This window comes from Lycorma delicatula, chromosome 1, assembly GCF_047948215.1.
Source record: "Lycorma delicatula isolate Av1 chromosome 1, ASM4794821v1, whole genome shotgun sequence".
In the NCBI taxonomy this organism is placed as follows: Eukaryota; Metazoa; Arthropoda; class Insecta; order Hemiptera; family Fulgoridae; genus Lycorma; species Lycorma delicatula.
This window is the reverse complement of record NC_134455.1, coordinates 165,555,094-165,579,440: the sequence shown is the minus strand read 5'-3', so window position 1 is coordinate 165,579,440 and position 24,347 is coordinate 165,555,094. Positions and strand designations below refer to the sequence as shown.

The window sequence follows — 24,347 nt, the reverse complement described above, 5'->3', positions numbered from 1 at the left end:
ATATTATACCGTTATTTTAATTCTGGGTTCATCTCTTTGCTGTAATCATACCGTTGCAATCGCATGGTAATTGTAGTTCATGACCGGTATTTTGGTTTCTGGCCACGGCCGGTCGGTTTTTATTGTCTATCTTAATTATTTACATTTCTATTGTGTTTGTTATGGTTGACATTAGAGATGAAATAATATCAATAAATAACTATCGCTCTGTGATGGATATGAATGATAAAAAGTTTTGAAATGTAGAGAATTGTAATTTATTTCTTAATAATTACATATGTTGGAGAGCCCTTCTTATTTTGACAAGCTATTTGGTTAACGCTACTTCCACTCTATCTCAGACGTTGGTTTTTCTTAGCTCTGTTAAATTTTATTCAGCGTCGTGTAGAGCTGCGGTGACAAAACACAGTACTGCTACTTTACTTTTATAATAAAGACCTATTGTAACATTGAAAATTATAAAGTAATTTTTTTTTTTGTATTATAACCTGTCCATCATGTTAAATGTTTCTTAATTATTATTATAAGGTTTTTATTTGACTGTTTCTACGTTAAATAAGACTTTTTAACAATTTAAAAATATGACACGAACAAAATATTAATATTTAAGTTATCTAATATTTACCTTTACTGTATAACTTATCTAGTGAAACCTTTACCGTTTGATAACTTCATTTGTAATTTTGATCTAATTTGTTTGTATAATCGTTTATATATTTCCAGAAATTGTGTTTGAATATTCTGACCTTATATAATTTTTTGTTTTCGTATTGGTTTTAGGTGCAGAGGCTGGCTCAGTATGAACAATATTTACAGACGCTGTTGACGGAGAACAGCGCGAACCAAAGCCATCATGATCACGAAGAGCTGTCACGTGCCAAGGCCAAAGCGAAGCAGGTTCGATTTTTTTTTGTATTTATTTTTGCGATTGATTATTTATTGCTGGTTTTAGTATTTTGATAGATTTTGTATTTACAATGACAAATACTTTATTAAAATATCACAGGCACTTATTAAAATAAAAAAAGTAATAAATAAAAATAGAATTACAGCATTCTTTTTGTTTAAACGCTGTTAAGAGAGTTTATAGCCCTGGTCTTTCAGGTTTTGCATTTATTTCTGATATGTTTGCTAGTCCTTTCATTCAATTTATTATCAAACTTGCTGTTGGTCCTCATTGACGACATTGGTTATCCACACTTACATGAAAAGAATTATCATTATTAATCGTAGTGAATTTATCAAAATTATTCATTTTTGTCGATTCAAAAACTTTTTAAGGTTTTTTTTTTGGAAGAATAAATTTTTGTTGAAGAAACATTTATCAACTGATTAAATTCAAAGTATTATGCATGTTTGTAATTTTTAAACGCTTAACTTTGGCGTAATTTGTATCTCAGGTTTTTGTCAGTTTAGTTACTGGAACGATTGCTAAAATATAAGATTGATTAAAGTATATTTTTAAATAGTTTTTTTTTTTTTTTTTTATCTGAGATGACCGCTGTATTGTTTTAGAGTTCCAAGTAACTATTTGTCCCGAATTATGTTTTCCGGTTTCTTTCAGCAAATGTTTATCGATGATTTTTTAAATGTCTTGATACTAAGCACAATCTTATATAACGTTACCGAAATAAATAAGTTTCGTAATTTATGTTTCGTATAACATTTATCAAGGCCTTTAAATTGCTTAATTTAACCTGGACTAACCTACGGTTTATTAGTTTACTCGCATATGTATTGAGCCGTAACGTTTTGATTGTTACAGATATGTGTGTTACGTTTTGCTGTATAACAATTGTTATGTTACATTTTATGATAGGGTTACAGATATGCCTTATTAGTTACAGATAATGTTATTACATTCACATACAAATTTACAAAAAAATAATATTTTGCGTATTAGTAACGCGTCTTGAATTAAAAACAAACAAATAACTTGTAAAAAGTTAGAAATTTATGTATTTAAAATAATAAAAACAGTCGATTTCGTATTTAAGGTTTATTATTTTTGGTATTTCTTTAGTTTGTTAAATAAGTGTATAATATCATAAAATAAATATTTTCGTTATGTAGGAAGAAAAATTTTTTTTTTTTTTGGTGACTCCAAAACGTAATGATTGTTCCAATTTTTCTGGAGAATCAATTTCCTTCGTTCGTAGTATAATACTACTAGTTCTTATCTACTACCGGTTCATTTTATCTCGGATAAAAATTGGAATAATAGATAAACGGCTTTGATATTAAATAACACCGACCTAATTGATAGTTAAATATAAAATTAAAGGATATTGTAGTTAAATTTAGTTATAGGAATAATAATCAAGTAGGGTTGTAATGAATTTGATTTCTTCATCCCTTAATTATTAAGTAACCACTTTTAAAAAAATTTTATTAGATGTATTTATTGATAAAGTTATTTTTAAAATTTCCTAACCCTATTTTTTATAAGAAATAATTTAATTTATAACATTAGAAACAAATTAAAAAACTGACATCGATATAAAACTAATTTTTTTCATAAAACACCAAAATTTATAGAAATGTTTTGCATGGATCTCTGATGTGGATGTGTTTATAAATATATCTGTGATCTTGCGTAGATATTCAATGGCGGTGGTGTCTTTTGAGTGGAGTATTAAGTGTATTTCTACAAGATAATTTCATGCCTTTTTGAACTAATTTTTAGGGTAAAAACGATCATTTTCATTGAAAAATCGCTCGTTCAATTTTAGAATTATCGGCATGTAAAACATTTGTATGCTTTATTATTGCTTCGATGATAAATCTGCTAGATGGAAAAAAACCTTTAAGAAGTTCATTTAAGAACAAGATCAAGTGAAATTAATGATCGCAGTAATTTAGACCTCAAATTCATTAACAAATAAATATAAACTGCTTAACTTTTGTTGCCGTATTTATTTTCGTAAATTAACAGAAGTTTAAGTTTGTAATTTTGTTCAGATAGTTTTTAAATATTTTATGAAGGAACCTTAATAATTTTTGTGTGGTTATTGTTATACATAACTTATACGTTATTTTATACGTTAAAGCAATTCTGTTACTGAAAATCTGTTTTTGAACTGTTTGAACCGCTAGAAGTTAATGTGTAACAGTTATAGAAACCACAAGTCGTCACAAGCAATTAATTTAAAACAAATATTATTTAAGGAGATACACTTTTCAATAGGTCTTTTATTGGTATTATATTTGGGTCGGAAATGCATCTTAATTGAATTAAAAGAAAGAGTGACATTAATTTTCTTGTTTGTTTGGCCAAATTTAAGACCTTGAAATGTATTTTCTGTTGTTCATTTTTAAACTGTAGTATACCTGTTTGAAATTGCTATCGTTTTAAAATATTTATTCTATTCAACTTCCTAAGATAAACTATGCTATTGAAAATTATTGGAAATCGTAAGAAAAAGTTCTTGAACAGTCTGTGTGTTATTTAAAGTAGATCGATCTATAAAAATGAACGAGCTGTATACGTACTATTTTCATAATTTATTTGGTATTTTCTTCGCGTGTTTGTTTTGATCTTACTGTAATTTGTTAATGTTTGATTAGAATAAGTCCCGTACTTAGATTTTTTTTACACAGAATTTATTATTGTGGTATTTGGCGTATTTTAAAGTGTAAAATTATTTAAAAAATTGTAAGATAAGCATGCACGCATGTACTGGGCTGATGTAAAATGGTGTTTTGCTAACAAAGTTTTGAGAAAATTTACTGCAAAAAAAATATCTACTTCACCCTCAGAAAATATTGACCGCAGAAGTTTACCAACAAATTGCCCCATATACACGAGTCTGTGTACAAAATTTCATCAAAATCGGTTTATCCAGTCAAGAGGTATTAAGCCAAGCTTCAACACGCCAACACACGTATGTATGAACATTACATTACTTTACTCCCTTTTGTTTTGTTTTTTGGGATCCCTGGCCGATAAAACGAGAAGTGCAAAAAAACCCGTACCTCAGTTTTTTGACTGATTATCATACTTTCCTTCTTGGAGTATAGTTCTAGAGCTATGATGCCGGGAAAGTAAAAATTACAAATTCCTGGAGGTTTTTTCATTGGCTACAAAACGACAGCTAGGTACAAAAATGAACAAGAAATTCCATCTGCCTGTGAAAGTAATTAACTTTCATCTTCTTTTTTCTTGAAATCGCCACTTAACCTTGAAGCTTGTGCGTGGGATATGGAAATGGAATTTTACAGCGTGTGAAAAACTCCATGCCGACGGGGATTTGAACCCAGGACCTCCGAGTGAAAGGCTACCACTCCCCCACGTAGATCGGCGGAATTTAATATGAAACAGTCACAGACTTCAGGCGTCAAATATATAGAATCATTCTTGCACCAAGCATGTAATGCCAAACAAAAAATCTACCATTATGTGCTGATAACAATAGACTTAGTTCCTCATAGGTGTTAGTTTAATTCACTAAATATCTATATATATAAAATTTTGTGTGTACATGTGGTTTTTTATACTCGTCTTATTGAGCTCCTTACAAGACTTGTTGAAGTATATGTATAGAAAGATAAAAGATTGGGTAAAAAAATTATGCAGTTAATTCATTCTACCATCATATAATTTCCATTTCCTTATCTTAGCATTTCAAAAAATATAATATTTATTGAAATTTCGTTGAAAAAAGTTATTGAATAGACTTTTGATTCCCCGCCTAATTATTTTTTTAGGGATTTTTTCTGTGGTTTGCGGTTACTTCATCAAATGTCATCTTTCTTTACAGTATATCATCAGATATAAAAAGAGTTTATTTTTTTGGTCTTATAATAACTTGTATTATGTAACAACTTTTAAATATTTCACTTCATTTGATCCCCTCGTATCCTTGACAGGATTGAAATTTGGTCTATGCCGAGCGGTATCTATACGTCTGGTGGTTGGTTTTTCACCCTGTCAAGGATTATGTTCTGAAAACCGCTACCCCAGTACATTTAATACTTTCTTAACGTCAGATTTAATGTATTCTGTGTTTACATCTCTACATACACCTATGAGCGATCATCTCCATCTCCATATAAACATAGCTTTCCTTGTATCTTGTAGTTTTACTTTATACGGATAATTCGGTTTTGTGATAACGTTTTCTTAAGATAAAAAAAATGCCTAAAACGAATTTGTTTTAGGTGAAATAAATTTTTTTTAAATATTTAATTTTACAAAAATATATTTTATAATAAATATTTTTAAGGAATTGTGAATTATTAATATAAATATATTAAGGAATTGTGAATTATTAATATAAATATATTAAGGAATTGTGAAATAATAAATCGTATTAAAATAAGATAACTCCATTTAAATCGTACGTTCATTTTTTTATTTTCGATTGAGGCGAGTCTAAAATAGGTCTATAATCTATTATCGTGATTTTTTTTTTTTAATTTATAAAACGGCAATTGGAATTATTTGAATAAATGGGCGAATCTGGTTTTAATTTATTAGTTATGGACATAGCACTAAACATGCGGGTCCGTTTTAAGTTACAGGACTTAGTTGTTCTTTCTTATGTTATTTCGGAGAAGTTTTCCATGTTCAGATTGTACATTTGCTTTTATCAGAAAAGATCTTTTATTTAATCGATCGGTTCGATTGCATTTTCATAAAAGCCGACGACAGATGTAAAGCGAAGAATTATTAAATGCCTTTGTAAAACTGATATAAAGTGAAAATGAATCTATAAATACTTGTAACATGTAAGCTTTTCTGATTACAGGCGGTAAAGCGTGGTCAAGAGGAGAGCGACTTGGAAAGAATCCAGGATCTCTTTCCTAACGACGCATTGCACCTTTATGACAAGGATGTTCTCACTATGGTAAGATCAAACTTCTCTTTTTTCTTGATTACCGTATCTATTGAAGTAAAACTAAACGCAAAATATATTTATTAATACATATATACATTTCAGTATTAACATACACATCCCTCCGTACATTCTGCGCACATACTTGCTCTCTATGTGCCTGAGCTGTGATTTGCTAAAACTATTTTTTATTTTTATTTATTGGAATAGTCAGCTTACATTCGATTAATACTTTGTTCAAAGGATTAGCTAATGCTAACAGACTGTATAGTGTACACTTAATCACTCTATTATAACAAAATAATTATTAATAGTTATTTATTTATTAATTATTTAATCATTTATTTATAATATCATTATAAATAAAAAATAAATTAGAAAAAAAGAGTAGATTTATTCTTATTTACTATTAAACTATTGTATAAATTATTTGTTGTACTATTTAAGTATAAAATTTAACCATAAAAAAGTACGTAAAGTTTTCATAAATATAATTATTATAAATGTAAGTGAAATTAATTTAATTTTTTCTTTTCTCGTTATATTTCCGGTCAGTTAATTTTAGAAATTTACATTTTATTTATTACTCTTAATCCCAGACACTACGTGTATTTTTATGTTTATTAAATCTTCTTAATACATTCTGAAATAAAACTTGAAATATTATTTTTTTATTTGTTAGATTATTTTATCGTATTTGACAGTTATATAGAAGGTCGGTCGTAATAGTTTAGCTTCTATCCCTGGGATTAAAGTGGTAGAACGATACCTAAAAACTCATTTTCGTTTTTAGGTTTGGCGTCTTGTACTGTTCCTTATTTCTTAAGTGAAACTCATGATTCCCTCCTCTAAATTCACAGTTATCTATCGCAGTCATAACTAAAATTTTATTCTTATATTCACACGCGCACATCCATGTTTGAATTTCTAATTAATATACTTACGGTGATAGTAGAAAAATTATTTACGGAGGTCTTACGTAAATCTCTCTATCTATACAAGTTTTATTGTATATCGACAAAATATTGATTACATTTAATTTTTTTTTTTTTGTATAGATTTCAGTTCGTACATCGAGTACATCGGTGAGTACAACATAGTCTAAGTATATTTTTTATATCATCGGTCGTCTCGATCTCCTCATTACTCTAAAACTTTCATTCTTCACGCCTAATAATTATTGTACCCAGGAAAATTCGCGAAAACTTACCCGTTACATCGAGAAATAATATGGGTTGTTTGTGAAAAATTACTTACTTTAAAAGCGTTTTTTTTTCTTGTTTTTATCAGATCTCAAAAAAATGAATTTTTCATTCTAAGAACGTGAACGAAATAAAGCAATTTTTTTAACTTGATTTAAATGTTTGTAAGTTTTTTCTTTGTCATCCAGAAATTATTATTTACTTAAGTCGATTCGCTCTATATAATTAATGATGTTTAATGTTTAATTTTGGCCAATGAAAGCTATTACTAGCTCATCAACATTGTGGTTTTACAATCTACGTCGTTGTAGAAGTACGCTTCGTCATATAGTTTTAATTGTTGCGTAAAATTGAATTTTCATTTCAGGGCGTCCCCTAAGTTTCCATACGTAGAAAATTAAATATTATTTGTCGGCATTAAGATTTTCATTAACGGGAAAATGGTACAATTTATTCTAACACTCCATATACCGGCCCACACCACCGTCACTCTATCGACAAATTTTCCTCGTCAGAACCATCCAGTGGGGGTACCATTATTCCACTGACGTAGGTTTTGCAGATTAATCTCCATTAACGTAAAAAATTGCTTCATCACTATTTTCCTGTGTATGGAAATTTATGTATAAACCGTGTAATGAGTTTATAGTTTTTCGTCTTACAAAATTAAGAAACGTGAATTAGTAATAGGATTATTTTCTGGGTGAGTGACGTGTACCATGCTGCGATCACCTTGGGAAAATACATTGTCGTTGAAATATTTTTAGTTAACTTGCATATTAAAAAATAAATAAAACGCCTTTCCAATATTTATTATATCTTAACATGTTTTAAATTTTACTTCCACTCTTTCTCCGTATCAATAAAATATCGTAAACTACAAATTAGGTTTAATGCGCAATAAATCCAGTAAAATGCTGTAATGTAAATTAGAAGAATGTTCGGAATATAAATAGTAAACCGTCCTCAGATTTTATCATTTCTAGTGCAGATAATATATAACCTAGAAGTCTTTGTTTTGATAGAATTTATATATTACAGAATACACTGCTGTTTATTTACTTTAAATTGCTTCAAATGCATATAAATTTTGAAAATAAAATATACTTTTATTTTATAAATATACGTTTTCCGAAATTGTTTGTGTTTTTATTATTCAGTTTGTAAGTGGACTTATTATTACTGCGTTGTAATAATACTAGTATTAGCATTTATTTAGTAAATGAGTGGTACAGGAAACACAGTATAGGAGAGGGGAGGTAAATGCTGCATTTTAATGTGCATTTTATATTTGTTATAATCCATAAAATGTTTTTACTTTTCGAAATACTTACATACTCATTTCATTTTATTTTATCTTTTTCATATTTATTTACAATTTTATGATTTTAAAACCTGGAGTTTTGATGGCCTTCATTTTTTCGCTTGCATCCATTTCTGATTCTCCTATGAGAAATGGAAAATCGAAAGGCCAAAGAGCAGATTATAAAGGAATAAATTTATAAGTGTACTTAATATTTATTTAGTGTTTTATCATCCTATTCATCAGATGAAAAAAATTACAGTTCAAAAAGATGATAAAATGTAAACACGTAAAACTGTAATATGAGAGTCAATCATAAAATATCTTGAATAACTACTTCTATAAATTAGTCAGACTGTAATTAGTACGCATAACCAATTGATCAGCTAATAAGCTATTTTCGATAGAAGTTTTACATTAGTTATGTTTTAATTAAAATCATTCGTAAAATGAATCTGTGTTTATATCGCCTATTAACTTAAAATAATTGCTTCGCTTTTTCGGCGGAAATCTATGTTATAATCGTTAGAATGTTGTGTGTGTGTGTTTATAATACATTATTACTACAAGAATGAAAGTAATTTAGTTAATTATCATCGTTCATTTTAATCTGTCGTCATAGTAGTTCCACGTCCGTGACGCATATTAAGACCTGAATTGCAAGCGAAACGATCATCAAAGTCGCTTTCTTTGAAATTAACGATGATCATTATATATCACGTTCCTTTAATAGTGAGAGTAAAGATATCATCATCAGGCGGAATATCACATGTATTTCGGTGAGTTAGGCGCCTTATCGTCTCTAGAAAAACGGCAAAGCTCGACAGTGGATGCTCATCGCTTTTGAGTACGGCTGTGCCGTTTTTGGAAACAAATCGCATCAAGACTTATACAACTTTAAACTTATCGCACACAAAATACACACACACACACACATTTATATATATATATGTGTGTGTGTGTCTTATCTTATTAACCGCAGATTTGCCGGTTGCAGATTTTTCGCTGAAGGAATGTTTTATTTTTATTGTTCACAGTTAAGAACACAATTAAAATTCTAGGCACTCGAAGAAAAATTGAATAGTAGTATTATATACTCTAATAATGTATACCTCTTTTATAATTTTTATTTTAAATTTTCAGCATATAACTTAATTTATTAGCACTTTGTCTTTATCTTAGGTCGACCTATGAATAATGCGACTGGATCAGAGAAATTTTCTTTTTAAATCTGTAAATCGAACTGCATATTTTTCTTAGAATTTCAAATAAAATTTAAATTCTGTAAAGTGTCTGCTTTTTATAATTCATTACTCTATATATATATATATATAAAATGAACGATTTAATATAATTTTATAAACTACGTAGATCGACTTTTATGTCATTTTATTTTTTTACATTAAAAAATTTTTACATTATTGCTTTTTGTGATATAAATATTTATATATAAATATTTATATATTTAACAAAGAAAGGCTGAGTTTTATTACATATTTTTTTTTAGCGCCTAATTTTATTACATTTAGCCGATTTTGATTTTTTCTTTTTCTCTTGAAAGAGTCTTTTAAACCGTAATGTTTTTCGCGGTTTAACGCATAACGATTTTCTGAAGAATATATTAACCGTGATCGGCGAGTAGTAAACGATTTCATCGAATAATATTTTTAAATTATTTTCTTTGTTTTTAAAGATTTTTAACACAAGTTTCAAACCTTTACTTTAAACGAATAATAAACCGGTATTTCAGAAACTTTTTTCTTCTTAAAAGAATTTTCCTTTCTAACCTTTGTTATTTTATAGAACGTATATGAATTTAATTATTATAAATAAAAATAGAAAAATAATTATTGATTTTTTTTTTTTAAGGAGTTGTATTTTTTAATTGAATTTTGTTTTAGAAGATGAAGGGGCTGATGAGGAAGCGGTCGGGTACGGCTGCGCGGCTTCAGAGGGCGTTATCGGCCAAGTCGTTACGTCCTGAATCGCCACCTCCAACCCGACCCGCTACTACAGACAAGCGTCAATTCCTCATGGAGGCCCCCGTTCAGTTTACGACAGGAGTCCAGAGCCAAGAACGTCATCTGTTCCTCTTTAACGACTTGTTGTTAGTGGCTAAGGCGCGTTCCGGTGGTAACTTTAAGCTCAAGGACAAGGTACGGGTCTCCGAGTTATGGCTAACTAACAGCACCTTGGATGAAGTAACAGAACTAAACAAGTCGGCTGATACTTCGTTCGTCTTAGGGTGGCCAACTACTAACGTCGTTGCTACTTTTACGTAAGTGTCGAATTTTGTTGTTTTTTGGTACTGAAAAAGGTGATTATTATACAGTATATAATTATATAATATGTTTAATTGCCGATGATTTTTTTTCAACTACTTAATTGCTCTAATTTACATGAATTATTTATTACTGATATTGTTAATTATCGACAAATTGAGCGGTTGGAGTTCCCGGTATTTCTTTTCGTTATTAAAAAAATAATACAGCAATTAATAAGAGTTAATCGGATTCGTTTTTATTTAATTAAATATTAATGGCCGTTTCCCTTTTATTTTCCGTAAACAATTCTGAATATTTTAAATTGCAAATCAAATAATTTTAAACGAAGATACGTCTATTGTTTCGTTACATTTTTTGTTGCATCAGAGAATATTACATCAACCGAAAAGAAGCATGCTGCATTATTTAATTTGTGCATGCTCGTTTTTTGTATTCATTATCTCTTGTGTGCTATATAATGGGATATCTTTTCTTGAATTGCTTAAATTTCAAACTTTTTTTATCTTACATTATGAAAACTTTCACACGCACATCACGCACATTTGTATTTGGGTTTTAACAGTTACCCTCAAAATATGTAGTCGATGGTGAGGTAGAACCGCCTGTGTTTTAACTGGCTAGCGAACTGGTAACGGATAAGGAATTACTAATGATATTAAAGATAATATAAAGTCATAAACCGCCTAAAATTAATTATAATTTAAAAAAATAATTATGTTTTTAATAAAATCTTAGTTATTCCAGGAATATTGTTACCGTAAGTGAGCCGCATTAATGAAAGTAGAATTAAGTTTTTGGTTATTTATTATCAGTACAAAATCCCAGATTAACAGTATGCGTGTGAAATAAATCAGCTTAAAATAGTTAGAGAATTAGTTATAAAATCTTGAAATTTAAGTTGTATATTTGTACGTATTTTTTGTAAATCACAAATTCAAATCGCAGAAAAAAATTTGTTAAATCATTAATACCTAAAATTATTTGATAAATCGTTTTAATAAATCATAAAATACCAATTATAAAGTACTGCTGAACCAAGAAGTACACATTTAGAGATATACATAACAAAAGACAGGTTACTTACCTCATCGCGACAGAAGTGAGATTTGACCTTTAGTAATAATGATCCTGTATTTTATCTCGTACGATAAGAAACTGGATTTAAAACCATTCCATTAACGACATGGAATTAAAGTTACTTAATTTGATGAGTAAATTATGTGTGATTTCTATTTATTTATTTTTTTCATAATACAATAATTAAATGGAAAAAAAATTATATATATAAAACGACGGTCTCTATAGTTGCAAAAGCTATAGAGCCATCTCGGGACTATTGAACATTAAAGCTTGAAGTTTGGCTCAAATATTTCTATACATGGATTATTAATGCCATTAAATTTTTAACTTCTCAGACAAGGATTAGGTTATTTACAATCATTTTAAAATTTCAGCAGTTTTTGGGCGGCGCCATCGTAAGTACTTGAAATTCGGTTCGGTGGTATTACTTTACGAATTGTGTAAAGAACTGAAATTGTAAGTCGATCGGACTTAGGGGTGAAAATACAATCAGCTTAATTGTTTTTTGGCTCTGATTCGGAGCGGCTGCCAAATATTGTTTTTTATGTTTCGCTTAATACTTATAAATCAGTTTAACCATTAAAAACTACATTAGGCCACTGTGTCTGCTAATGACTTATAATTGCATTAAAAAATCTTAAGCTCCTTCAGACGAAATAAAACATTATTAAACAAATGTCGATTTATTTTATCTCGGCTGAGGTTCCACAATCATCCAGAAAAAAAAAATAAAACGATATGTTCAAGGTAATAGCTCTCGATTATCCCTAAAGAACAGTTGTATTCTTTTATACTATGACGGCAAAAAAACTCAAGATTAAGTTTCATTTTGTTGTTAATGAGGTACCAGTAATTACATTTTTCGCAAAAATATTTCCCCCCCCCCCATATTTTGAAGCCAAGACCGAAACAAAAATTACATGAGGTAAACATTGCTACATTCAGCGCTCTCTTATCACCTATTGAAATTTGGAGAAAAGTTTAGAAGTATTTTGTAGAAATCTGTTTCTAAAGTAGTTTATTAAATTTATTTAAAATAATATAATTTCTAAAATCGTTTTCCATTTCCTGTTTTATAATTGGTTTGATCGATTTTAAGTAATAATAAAAATCATTAATATCATTGAAAAACCCTTACCGGCGAATATGTAAAATCTGTCAAGGGCGAAGTCGGGAATATTATGCAACAATTATAGCCTCCTTTTTTGCAATGTCAACTAGATGTTGGCATTCAGTTGAACAGTTGTTTAAATACAATCTTTTGTACAACTTCGATAAATATTACTGATCATAATCTCCGGATCGAATTTTAAAAAAAGGAGTCAAGATTTTTATTCTTGTTTATTTTACCTCTACTGTATTTTTAAGTATTTTTTTTGCAAGCGAATGCTCGGTAGTTCGTCGAACTTATGTCTTCTGAGATCTTAGATTGCATTAAGTTGCATAACAAAGTCGCTTTTAAATATTAATTTAAAAAATAATTTGGTACTGGTTGCATTAAGTAGATTTTATTTATTTATTATTTCTGTTTATAAAGGTTGCTAAGCAATAAACAAAATACTGAAGTTTTAAAAAATTTCGGACGAGGTCAATCTAAGTTATCAAAATCTCGGCCTTTCATCCAGAGGTCCCGGGTTCGAATCCCGGTCAGATTTGTCATTTTTCATGTTCAACATAATTCCATTTCTATATCCCACGCACAAGCTTCAAGCTTATATAGCGATACCAAAAAAAAAAAATTATGGCACATTGGATGGCTATTTATTGCTGAATTTGGTCTTTCCTTTACAAAATTCAGTTTTGTAACTTAATGTTCAGATTTAGAATTGTTGTTTTTAGTTACAGGTATTACTTTGGCTTGTTTTCGAGGGGTTGATTAAAATATGTCGCTCCTTTCACTTAAAAAATTTCTATAAATATATGTTGTATTTTTGAGATCGCCGAAATATTTTTTTTATTTTTTGTTTATACACAGTGTTGTCGCATAATCTACAACAACCATGTATTTGTCAATGTTAAGACGATTTTCTTGTCCTTCCAAGAGAAAGGACTTCATAAAAGCTGAATATCAAAATTAACGATGTGTTTTTTATTTATTAATTCTTATTTGAAAATTTTTTTCATGTAATTTTTCTTTCTCTTTTTACATACCGAATAAACTAAGAAATTTTAAATATAACTTAAATTGAATTTTATTTTTATTTTTGCAGATGAGATTTTGCGCTCTAGAAAAAAAGTGTTGTTGAATGTATTATTGTTTTTCTTTCGTCATATATATATATATATATATATCCGTCGTTTCGACGTAGTTTTAGCAGCGAGACGGATGGCATTCTTTACGAGCCCACCTCCTTAGTCATCTACTCGAATTCCCCCTTGTCTGTTGTCCAACCCTCACAAACTTCACTGCCATCAAATCGCTGAAGCGTATCGCCTTTCTACTTGTGTCTGACCTTCCCCCCTTAGTCTCGAGTGTTACGGAGAGACAAAAATCTTAACCCTTATTATGTTGTATAGTCTGAAACACAATTCCTTCTCTTGTCTTGAATAAAACCGTACACAGTTTTTTTTTTAATTGTGATTAATAAAGAATTCATTATTATCTTAATAGAAAAATAATTTTTTTTTTTTGTTACAAAAATTATAAAATTTTTATACGTGTATTTTTAAACTGCAAAATATTTTTATACATATTTTATAAAAATAGGGAGGTGACTAATGAAAAAATAGTATCACTGAAAATTTTCTTGAATTCCCTTCAATTTTTTTATTGATTTGTCTTTTAAGTAATCTAAACGAAATGAAACATTAATGGGGGCCAATCGTAGGTAACTTAGCATACTTCCAGTTTGGTATGTATAATCGACATTAATAGGTCCAATACCTTATGCAGTTGATGCTTATTGTTTTATTAGCAAATTATTTTAAAAAATTGTCAATAATCTTCTAAAACAGAATAATTTTTTTTTTTGAAGATAATATAATATTTGTAAATTTCAAACATTTACTAGATACTGATAGAAAAAAAAGATTTCTTCTGGGAGATTTATCCGAATTGGAACAGAAAAATGATTGTGTTCTTTTGAAATTGCTTACAGATTATGTTATTGGTATTTGTTAGAAAAAGATGGCATGTTAAATATTTTTCTAGTACATTTACTTTGGAGTGCATATACTTTTTTTTTAAAACTCGTAAATCTTATAACCATGCTTACGCTTTAGTTATTTATTTGGTCATTGGTCAATTTAATCTTCGAATGAGTGAGTTAGTGTTCATTCACTGAGTTTGTTGTTGATTTTACGAATAATAGCAAAAAATATAATTTATTGTTATTTTTGATACATAAAGTTAAAATTGAAATTCTTATTCGATTTTTTTTTTTAACCTCAGTAGCAAAATTTTTCGATCGCTTTATTTTTTGAATTTACGTTATCCAAATTTGAGACTACTAATAAAATTTCAGGTAAACGCTGCCAATTGAAATTTGAGAATTATTGTGGTGATTTTTACGCTCATTTGTCGCAAGTACTATAGGCTTAATCGCTTGGTATTTGTCAGGAATACCAACTGTCAACTTTCTTAACTTATAAAGTGTGAATTCACTCGTAGTTTTACTACATTTTTTCTATGAAGGGACTTCCATTTTGTATCTAACTGTACAACGTATCCGTATCATCTATTACATTTGATTATATGAATTGATAAGGCGTGTGTAATCCTTTCTTTTTATTATAGAAAATTGAAAAGGAATGAAATATGAATTACTAAAAAGACCCGTGTGATTTATCATAGTTTGTGATAGGAACAAGATGCAGATACTAAATTTGATCTACTTTATGGATGTTCTCTTCTCGTTGAAAGCCACAATAAGTATCCCCTTTTTTTAATAAAAGTCTGTTTATAATAAATTTCTTAGAAGTGTTGTTCTTAAGATTCATCCGTTATAAGATTCTTTACGTAGTATTTAACATCGCTATGCAGCATAGTTATCTTATAATTTAAAAAAATTGTATCCTTGCTAAATTATCATAAATTATGTTAATCTATTTCACAATGAATAAATTTGGAATTTCATATAAATTTTAGGTTACGCAAACGAAGTTGCAAACAATTTTTTTACCGTTGCATGCGGGTACCAAATAAATATCAAGCAAGTCTTCGGGTAAAGATAACTTATGGCTAGTTCCGGTTGATTTTTTTAAACTTTAATTTTTTTTAGTCACTGCATTGGTTACGAGTCAGGACCTTGACCAAGAAACATAATTCTGAGGATAATGGTAAATAATTAAACAAAATTAAATATTGAACTACATTATTTCCAACTAAAATTATTTTCATGAGATTAATTCCGTTCAGGTTTTCCACAAATGATTTGGGGCTATTTTTTAATAATTCGTTTACCGAATTTAGTGTACCAACATTTAGATCGATCAATAAAAAATAGCGTTATTAAAAAAGCGTCATACTGTTAGCGATATAAAAATAATTCATTGATAATTAAATTATTGTAATACAACTACATTATAATGTGTAATAAAAGTTGATCGAGTATTTAATCGGCTTAATATACATTTTGTATTTCTTTCATAACACTATTATTCAGTAATACCAGCGAGCGTTAAAGATATCTACGAGTCAACTTCAAAAAACGTAAAGAATACTCTGAATATAGTTATTATTAAAAGGATTACTGTTGTTAGAACTCTCTGATTTGTAAAGTGATTCTGCTATATTCAAAAATTAATTATTTTAAAAACAATTAATTAAAAAATTATTCAAAATTCAGAAGAAATACAGGAAATCTAATGACAGGTAATTCACTTATAATAGATGTGATGAGTCGGATTAGAGTGTTCACTAATAGGATTTGTGATAGGATCTTAACATTTCCTTTTCAAAAAAAAAGAAAGATGCAAAAAAGTGAGCGGGAATATTTAATCCAGTTCATTACCTTGAATTCAAAACAGGAAGAGGCGGTAACATGAAATTAATAGAGGAATAGAAGTATTTCTTGCTAAATTTACGGAAATTTAACATTTCAGTAGCCCGGGAAACCTCAAAATAGAAAGAAAAAGGAGTTAATATTCATAACTTATTTAACAATATTAACAAATTTTATTACAATACATAACAATATTTTCAAATTTTTTTTGAAAATATTGTATTTAATTTTCATATACGGTATGAAACATTGCTGGTAGTAAAGAAGTTATTAGCGGCTTTAAAATCACAACTGCCGGACCTAGAGATAAATTGCACGCACGAAACTTATGGAAAAGTTTTAGACGTATGGGCCTTAGATGGAAGAAGACTGAAAAGAATAGGAAAGTTTTGTTAAAAAACAGGTCACCACGTTTCAAAGAGTAAGTTATTTAAAACAAGTGATAATTTGCAAATGGGAAGGAAGAACAGTTATTTTTTTAGATGAGTTGTACATTCGTAACACTGGTAAAACTTTATGGTTTGACTGCTAATGGCTACAAAAGAAAAACCGGTGTCCGAAGATCAAAGCTGGGATTGAAATACACAAGAGAAATCCGAATGCACTTACTTCTTTCCCTCCGAAAACCAATACATGAATGCCTGAGAACTGTGGAAAACAGCTGGAAACAAAGTTAACATCAAATCTTCCATCTCGTTCAGCTTTTGTTATTAAAAATGTAAAATTACAATAGACGCTGAATTCAAATTGCATAAAATAAGAAATGTTGTCAGAATAGCTATAAAGCAGAAGAAATATTCCACGATTGATAGATAAAGTAATAACTGAACTCTACGAAATAGTGAGATTACCTATCTCTCCCTCCGCTACAAAGGGTACAACTGAAAAAATTATTGGAGTTTTGTGATCGCAAGGATTTAAAGTTGTCCCCGTACCACCTGAACGGAAACTGTTCGAGCTGGTTAAGACAAAAATAAAATGTCAAGTTTCGGAAGAAAAAAAATTCACGTCACGTCGACAAAATATATAAAAATGAACGTAAAACAATTTTCTGAATTGCCAGCTTAATATGGTAAGAATTGCTGCAAACCTCCCTTAAAAATATGACATGAACCATCGTAATCGGTGTTGATGCTGAGAGCAAGGATAAGGCCGATGAATCTTAGTCATTAGACAGTGTTGATAAGAAAACATAGACGGTATAGAGCCGCTAAATTAAAAAATAACCTTGTAAATTTTTTTTTCTTATTAAGATAAATACATAAAAATATTAAAATCTAAAAATATATAAATGAAATTTATCAAATAAAAAAAAAATTGGATGTAAAAGATAAATGTAATATAAAAATGAAAATATCAAGATCGAAAATGAAAATTAACAGATACTTTCGCTGTGTAGCACACTTCACGTGCGTTCTTGGTTTGTTTTGGTATTAATCATACCTCTCCATCGGGCAAACTACTTATCCTCACCCTGCGCCTCAACTGACTTTCTAAACTTTGATTAGTAACCCATACAGGTATGTACTTTAAAAAAGTAATAAATTTATTTTCCCAAGGTGCTTGTACCTTTCAAATATGAACTTTACAATAAACTTTATATTAAATAAAATCTCTTGATTAAAAAAAAAAAAACTTAACGTGTAACTTTTTTTAATTGTTTCATTCAAAACGTTATACAGATCCTAAATTCTGCTCAAAATATACAAAATGTAAGATTTTCTTTGGAATAATTTTTGCGGAAATGAAAATTTCGGAATTTACAGACGTCTATAATTTTTTTTTTTTATTGTGGACAGTAATTTTTCATTTTAATAAATTAACTTGATTATTTTTATAAATATATTTTCAATTTATTTTATGTAAAAGAATCGTGGTATGAAAAAAGTTAGCTTGTAGAATTTTGACGACCGTGAGATATCTTCTATATTACCATGAGAATAATCCTCAATAATTCACAAACCTTTCATGCAAATGTTGTCAGCCATACAGGCTCTCCTTTTTTGTCGTAATTTTTTTTATTTAATATAATAAGGTTTTTTTTATAAAAATATTTTTACTCATTCGTGCATCTTAATCCTTACATAATATTAATAAATTTTCAAGAGATTTTTTTAAATTTATTTTATGTGTTAATAAATAATGCTGGCGAATTATCTGTTTATGATTGAAAAATTTCAGGATTTAGTACTGCTTCATAAGACATAACTTTTCATGTGTAGGTGGAAATTATCAGTAATCCAGGTATATTTATTTAATCTTGTTTTATTCTTAATTTTATAGGAATTTCCTAATTTACGAACTACATCAAATTAACGGTTCGATTGAATAAGTGAAAAGAATGATTGGAAAGTGAATAGAGAATATTCTAGGAAATTACATTGTTAATCTTTTAAATGAAGGTCTTGGGTATTGGTTCTTATTGTTCTATCAATGGGAGTATTAATCTAGAAGTTACTCGTATATGTTTTCCTTGAAAGGGTACATTCCTAAAATAATTTCCTTGCAAGAGTATTTTGAAGCAGTAATTCTTTTGTTATTTATTTTTAATTACTATTTAGAAATGAAAAATTCATTATTTGTTTAAAACTTATTTCAGAAAAAGAGTCCGTATCTATTTTCAGTCACATTTTACGTGTGTTAACGATTTTTCTCCCTCTTTGACTATTTTTATTAAATAAATTACATAAAATACTGAAAATTTTAATTTTTATAAAACTTACGAGAAAAATTATCAGAGCTTTGTATGCTTTCATATAATTTCCTTTCATTCCTTTACTTTATGGTTTTGACTACTCACCTTTATTAACTTCTTTAATTTTGTCTTATAAATATATAAGCCTATTGATTCCATTAAAAAAACAAACTGTGTGTTTGATAATTAAAAAAAATTGAATAATTTCAATTTTCTTATTTGTTTTTAATTTTAAATGAACCAGCAAAGATAAATTCTTTAAAAGCGTTTAAAATAAAAATGTATAACTAAATGCTCGTTTCGCTCGTGAATCATTTGATTATTTTAATCAAATTTGGTTTAACGTTTTTATTACTCGATAACTTTTTTTTGTTAACCGTTTTTGAACATTTCTCTGTTTTTTTTTTTGTTTTTTTTGTAATTTTAGCAACCTTTTTTCATTGCTCGTTATTTTTGTATTCCATATTCTGTGTTTGTGCTTTATTTTCTGTCAAAGTAATTTATAATACCCATTCTACTACAGCGTCCTCAACTGAAGAAGAAAAATACCAGAAATAAGAAGGAAACAAAATTTCCCCTAAATAAAACTTAATAATAAATAAAGGTAAATAAATTCAGATTCAGCTAAAGAAATCTGTTTAATATTATTAACTCTTCGTGTATTTTATTTATGTCTGAATCTACAAGACAATAATTTTTCACTTTTAAGATAATTTTCTTATAATTATTACTCAGCTCATTTGAAATTCGTAATTATTAATACTGGTCGGCGAAAAAAAGACAGTTAAAATGCTTTTCCTAAGTAGCATGTTTTTTTTTCCTTTAAAGTTGCGTGGTGTATTAATCCACCGAGTTGGTCTAGTGGTGAACGCGTCTTCGCAAATTAGCTGATTTCGAAGTCGAGAGTTCCAACGATCAAATCCTAGTAAAGACAGTTACTTTTATACGGGTTTGAATACTAGTGCGTGGATACCAGTTTTCTTTTAATTCTTTCAATTAACCACACATCTCAGAAATGGTCGACCTTAGACTGTAAAGACTACACTTCACTTAACACTCATATATATCATCCTCATACATCCTCTGAAGTATTATCTGACGATGATTCCCGGAGGCTAAACATGAAAAAAAATCAGTAGCGTGGTGTATTATTTCGTTATTCAAAACTTCTGTGCAGCAGCCAATCATATCCACTAGGAGCAGCAACTTTCGAGGGATGATAATTTTTTTTATCTAGGTCAAATTTTATAAAAAATTCAATACGGTATTGAATTTCTAGATTGTTTAATCATGTTGATAAATTATGGAATATTTTGTTTTTGTTATCGATTATTATGATTGTCTGAATAACAAAATATTTAAAATTATCTGCGTAATTGAAAGTTTTAATTGAATTCTAATCGTTCAATTTTGATAATGATACTTAATCTTATTTCTCATTGGTTTTCTTTTCTTTAAAGAGATAATAATTTTAAACGTTGAATAAATTTTAAACTGCTTGATTTAACGTTTGTGTATGAATAAAATCAGTCGTCGTTGGCATTATACCGTGAAAATACAAGTGTTTTATGGCAGAAATTGAGTGATTGAAAGCGTACAGGTTGAAAATGTTTTTGTTGGACATCTGCATCTGGTTACTTACCCTACCCTCCGTAGTACCGTTCGTGTATTCATAGAACTCCGGTCTGTTTCAGCTTAACAAAACATGTTTCTGGCCGACCATTTCGCATGAACTTAGGTACACGTAGTTATGAGAATATGTTCTCTTATTCGTGTAAAAATCCGATAGTTGATTTTGGCAATTATTTTTTTCAGTAAATGTAATTTAAAAAAAAAACATACTGTTAATATTTTTATTCATCTAGTTTTTACTTCAAAACTTAACGTAGAATTAGTACAATTAGTATTTAAAAATTTGTTAATGTATTACAGTTAGTTAACAGCAATAAAGTTTAGTTATTAAGCAGTAGGTTGGGCTTGGATTATTATTTGTAAATTACAAAGGATATAAGTCGAGTTAGGTTAAAAACAGGACTTATCCCTTCATCTTCAATATTCATCTTCAATTTTTTGCAGGAAATTCATTAATGAAATTTGATTTTTAATTATTACGAATCGAATTATTTGAGCGTCAAATTCTATCGCTTTTACAATATTAAAAATGTCAGTAATTCATTTGTTTCTTGAGGCAGAAATTAAGCATTAATAAAAAAAACTTATTGCATTTTTAAGTTAACATGAGTTTTTTATTACCGCAGTCCTTTGAATCAGATTAGTTTTCATTAATTTTGTTAAAAATAACGTTTCTTATATACAATTTTAATACATTTCCTTTATGAAAAAATAAGTAAAGTATAAAAATGTATTTCTAGTTCGTTTTGAATATCTTCGAATTGTGGTTTAAAATAGCTGTCTCGGTGGCTCAAACTGACACACTGAAGGTTCCGGGTTCGATTCCTAGGTTCTGGAAAATTTAAAACGTATCACCTCCAATGTAGTCAATATTGACTAAAATAATTGGTGCGAGTAAATGCAGTTTCTTTTCGGTTATTTAGAATACTCCGGTTCTGTTCCCGATGTAAGCATATGATTTTTTATTTATTATTTTGGATTACGTTTGCTAAATCATCATTTATAATTTTGGGAATATCTTTCAAAAAAAAAAAAAATACAATTTTAAGTCATTAGTATAACTAGATTTTTGCACGGTGGATACGAACTGCATTTATCAAAACCTGTTCATACAATTTTGATCAAAGTTAAACATCCATTTTTATTGGTATAAAATACTTTATCTGCCACTATTTTTTATAAGTTTGGTTTTTTTTTTGTCATACCCGAAGGGAATTTAAAGAAATTGTTATAAAAATATTTTTCTTTATATGTCTAAAATATTCAGTTTAAAAATTGAATTTGTCAAATTGGTTTATACAATTTTTATACGTGCTTAAAGAGCTTACAAGTCGTTTCTCACTAAATTATTACAGTTAAACAATTTTCCCCCTTTTTTTTAATATAAAGCTAAAACAATAGTGAGGAAGCTTAAAAAATCAAAATTGTGAACGTAAATTTTTTTCTGTTAAGTTGTTATAAGTTTTGATTTTTGTTGTTGACGGCACCAAAAAATCTGATGTGAACATCCATATGACTTCCTTTTACGTCTATTAAATTACATATACACATTTTGCTGCACTTTAAACTTATTTCATTTGAAAGTGAGATACGATCCTCCAGTTCTTTAATAAAAGTGGACAGTTACACAATTGCTGAAGTATTAATATTTATTAACATCAAATATTTATATAAATATTAATTTAACAATCTTACTTGAAATAGTAGGTTAGAGTAAAAGTTCTTAATTACTCTTTAAATCAGATATTTTACCAAATAATCCAATAATAAAAACTGATTATTCTACACCGTAAGGTCAAAATTAATATTTGTAAAACCAGTATACAGGAGTTCACTAAACGGAATACTTTAATTATTATTAACTTTTATTTATACGACACACCAGAAATCTTGTGCATATGCACAAGTGAAATAACTTTCAAAAATCACTTAAATTGAATACAATTCAAAAATGTATTTTATTTGTCTGTCAAATAATTAAATAAAATGATTTTTTTTAAATATACAATTTTGTTAAGAATTTTCTAAGAAAATCCAAAAATAATACGATTCTAAATTATTATTTTCAATTGATATTAAATAATCATTTGGTTTCACCAAATATATTATTACATATACACATATGTAATGTCTATTAAATTACATTTACACATTTTTAAAACAACATAAAAGTTTATTCACTAATAATTTTTTCCAATTTTTTTATAAACATTGAATTATTTATTGTAAACTGTTTTTACAATAACGGGTTAATAATTATATTTTAATTAAAAAAACAAAAGATAAAAAAAATAAAAGCGAGATGAAAGTCTGATTTAGAAGTGATGTGCCTTCCCTTTAAGATCAAGATAAATCATTAACTAAAATTTTAATTTAGATTGCAATTAAAAAACGGAGGTGCACAACTAGATGTTACAACAGTGCTAAATTCAAAATTTAAACATCCTACGGCTAATCGTTTTTGAATTATGCAAGATACATACGCACATGCTTACGTACGTACAGTCATGCCGAAACTAGTCAAAATGGATTCAGGGATAGTGAGAATAGATATTTCCGTTGAAATATGAAAACCGAAATGTTTCGCGATCACAATAGTTTCTTTACTTTGTACAAGGAAGTAAAGATTGTTAGTTACTATTTTTAAAATATTAATTTAGAGTTTTTTTTTTTAAAACAATAAGTAATGTTTCTAGCCTTTAATATCACAATTTTTTTAAATAATAATAAATAAAACAATAAAAATTGTTGTACACGACCTGATCGTACACTTGTTCACGGTTGTAGATGTAGGATCACCGGAAACTAAATTTCTTTCTGATTCATGAAAATAAGGTTTTTTCTCTGTAAAACCCTTTTTTTTACTCAGAATGGTGATTATCATGTTAAAGAAAATCCAATGTTTATCATGTGTACTAATTAATGATAATAATAAATAAAATTACATGTTCAGTGTAATTTTATTTAACTCATAAGCGTTATTTTTTCAACTTCTAAAATAAAATTTGCATGTATTATTTATTTTAATTAAATACGTTTTGCCAGTTTCTTTATGGAGTTTTATACTTACAAAGTGTTTATATTGAATTTTTATTTCATATTTTTTTTTAATTTTAGGTTTCTTTAAACATCTATTTTTTTTCTTCAAAGTTTGATGTTTGTCGCATTTTTATTCAAACGTAGAAATTAACAGAAGTCTGACTGGGTAGGGTTTAAGTCATTTGGCCGTAAGACAGGTGAATAACCTGTTTTGTTATAGTGAGTTATTACTGTATTTCCTGTAAAGGGATGGTTTTTGGATAATAAATTGAAAGGGTATTTCAGGTGTAGCCTATCACAGCTGAGATATCCCCACTACAACCTGTTGCTA

General features: G+C 28.3%; 1 protein-coding gene across 5 annotated transcripts in view; it reads left to right on the top strand.

Annotated features, from left to right (window-relative positions):
- The window catches only part of LOC142325326 (rho GTPase-activating protein 20-like), a 551,352-nt gene that overhangs the window by 506,693 nt on the left and 20,312 nt on the right, over positions 1 to 24,347 (top strand). For 4 of the 5 annotated variants that reach the window (XM_075366934.1, XM_075366971.1, XM_075366953.1 and 1 more), the window contains 3 exons: positions 781 to 897; positions 5,751 to 5,849; positions 10,244 to 10,620. In XM_075366934.1, coding sequence (XP_075223049.1) covers positions 781 to 897; positions 5,751 to 5,849; positions 10,244 to 10,620 — 593 coding nt within the window. The remainder of the gene's footprint in view (positions 1 to 780; positions 898 to 5,750; positions 5,850 to 10,243; positions 10,621 to 24,347) is intronic. The other variant, XM_075366944.1, reaches the window with a different exon arrangement.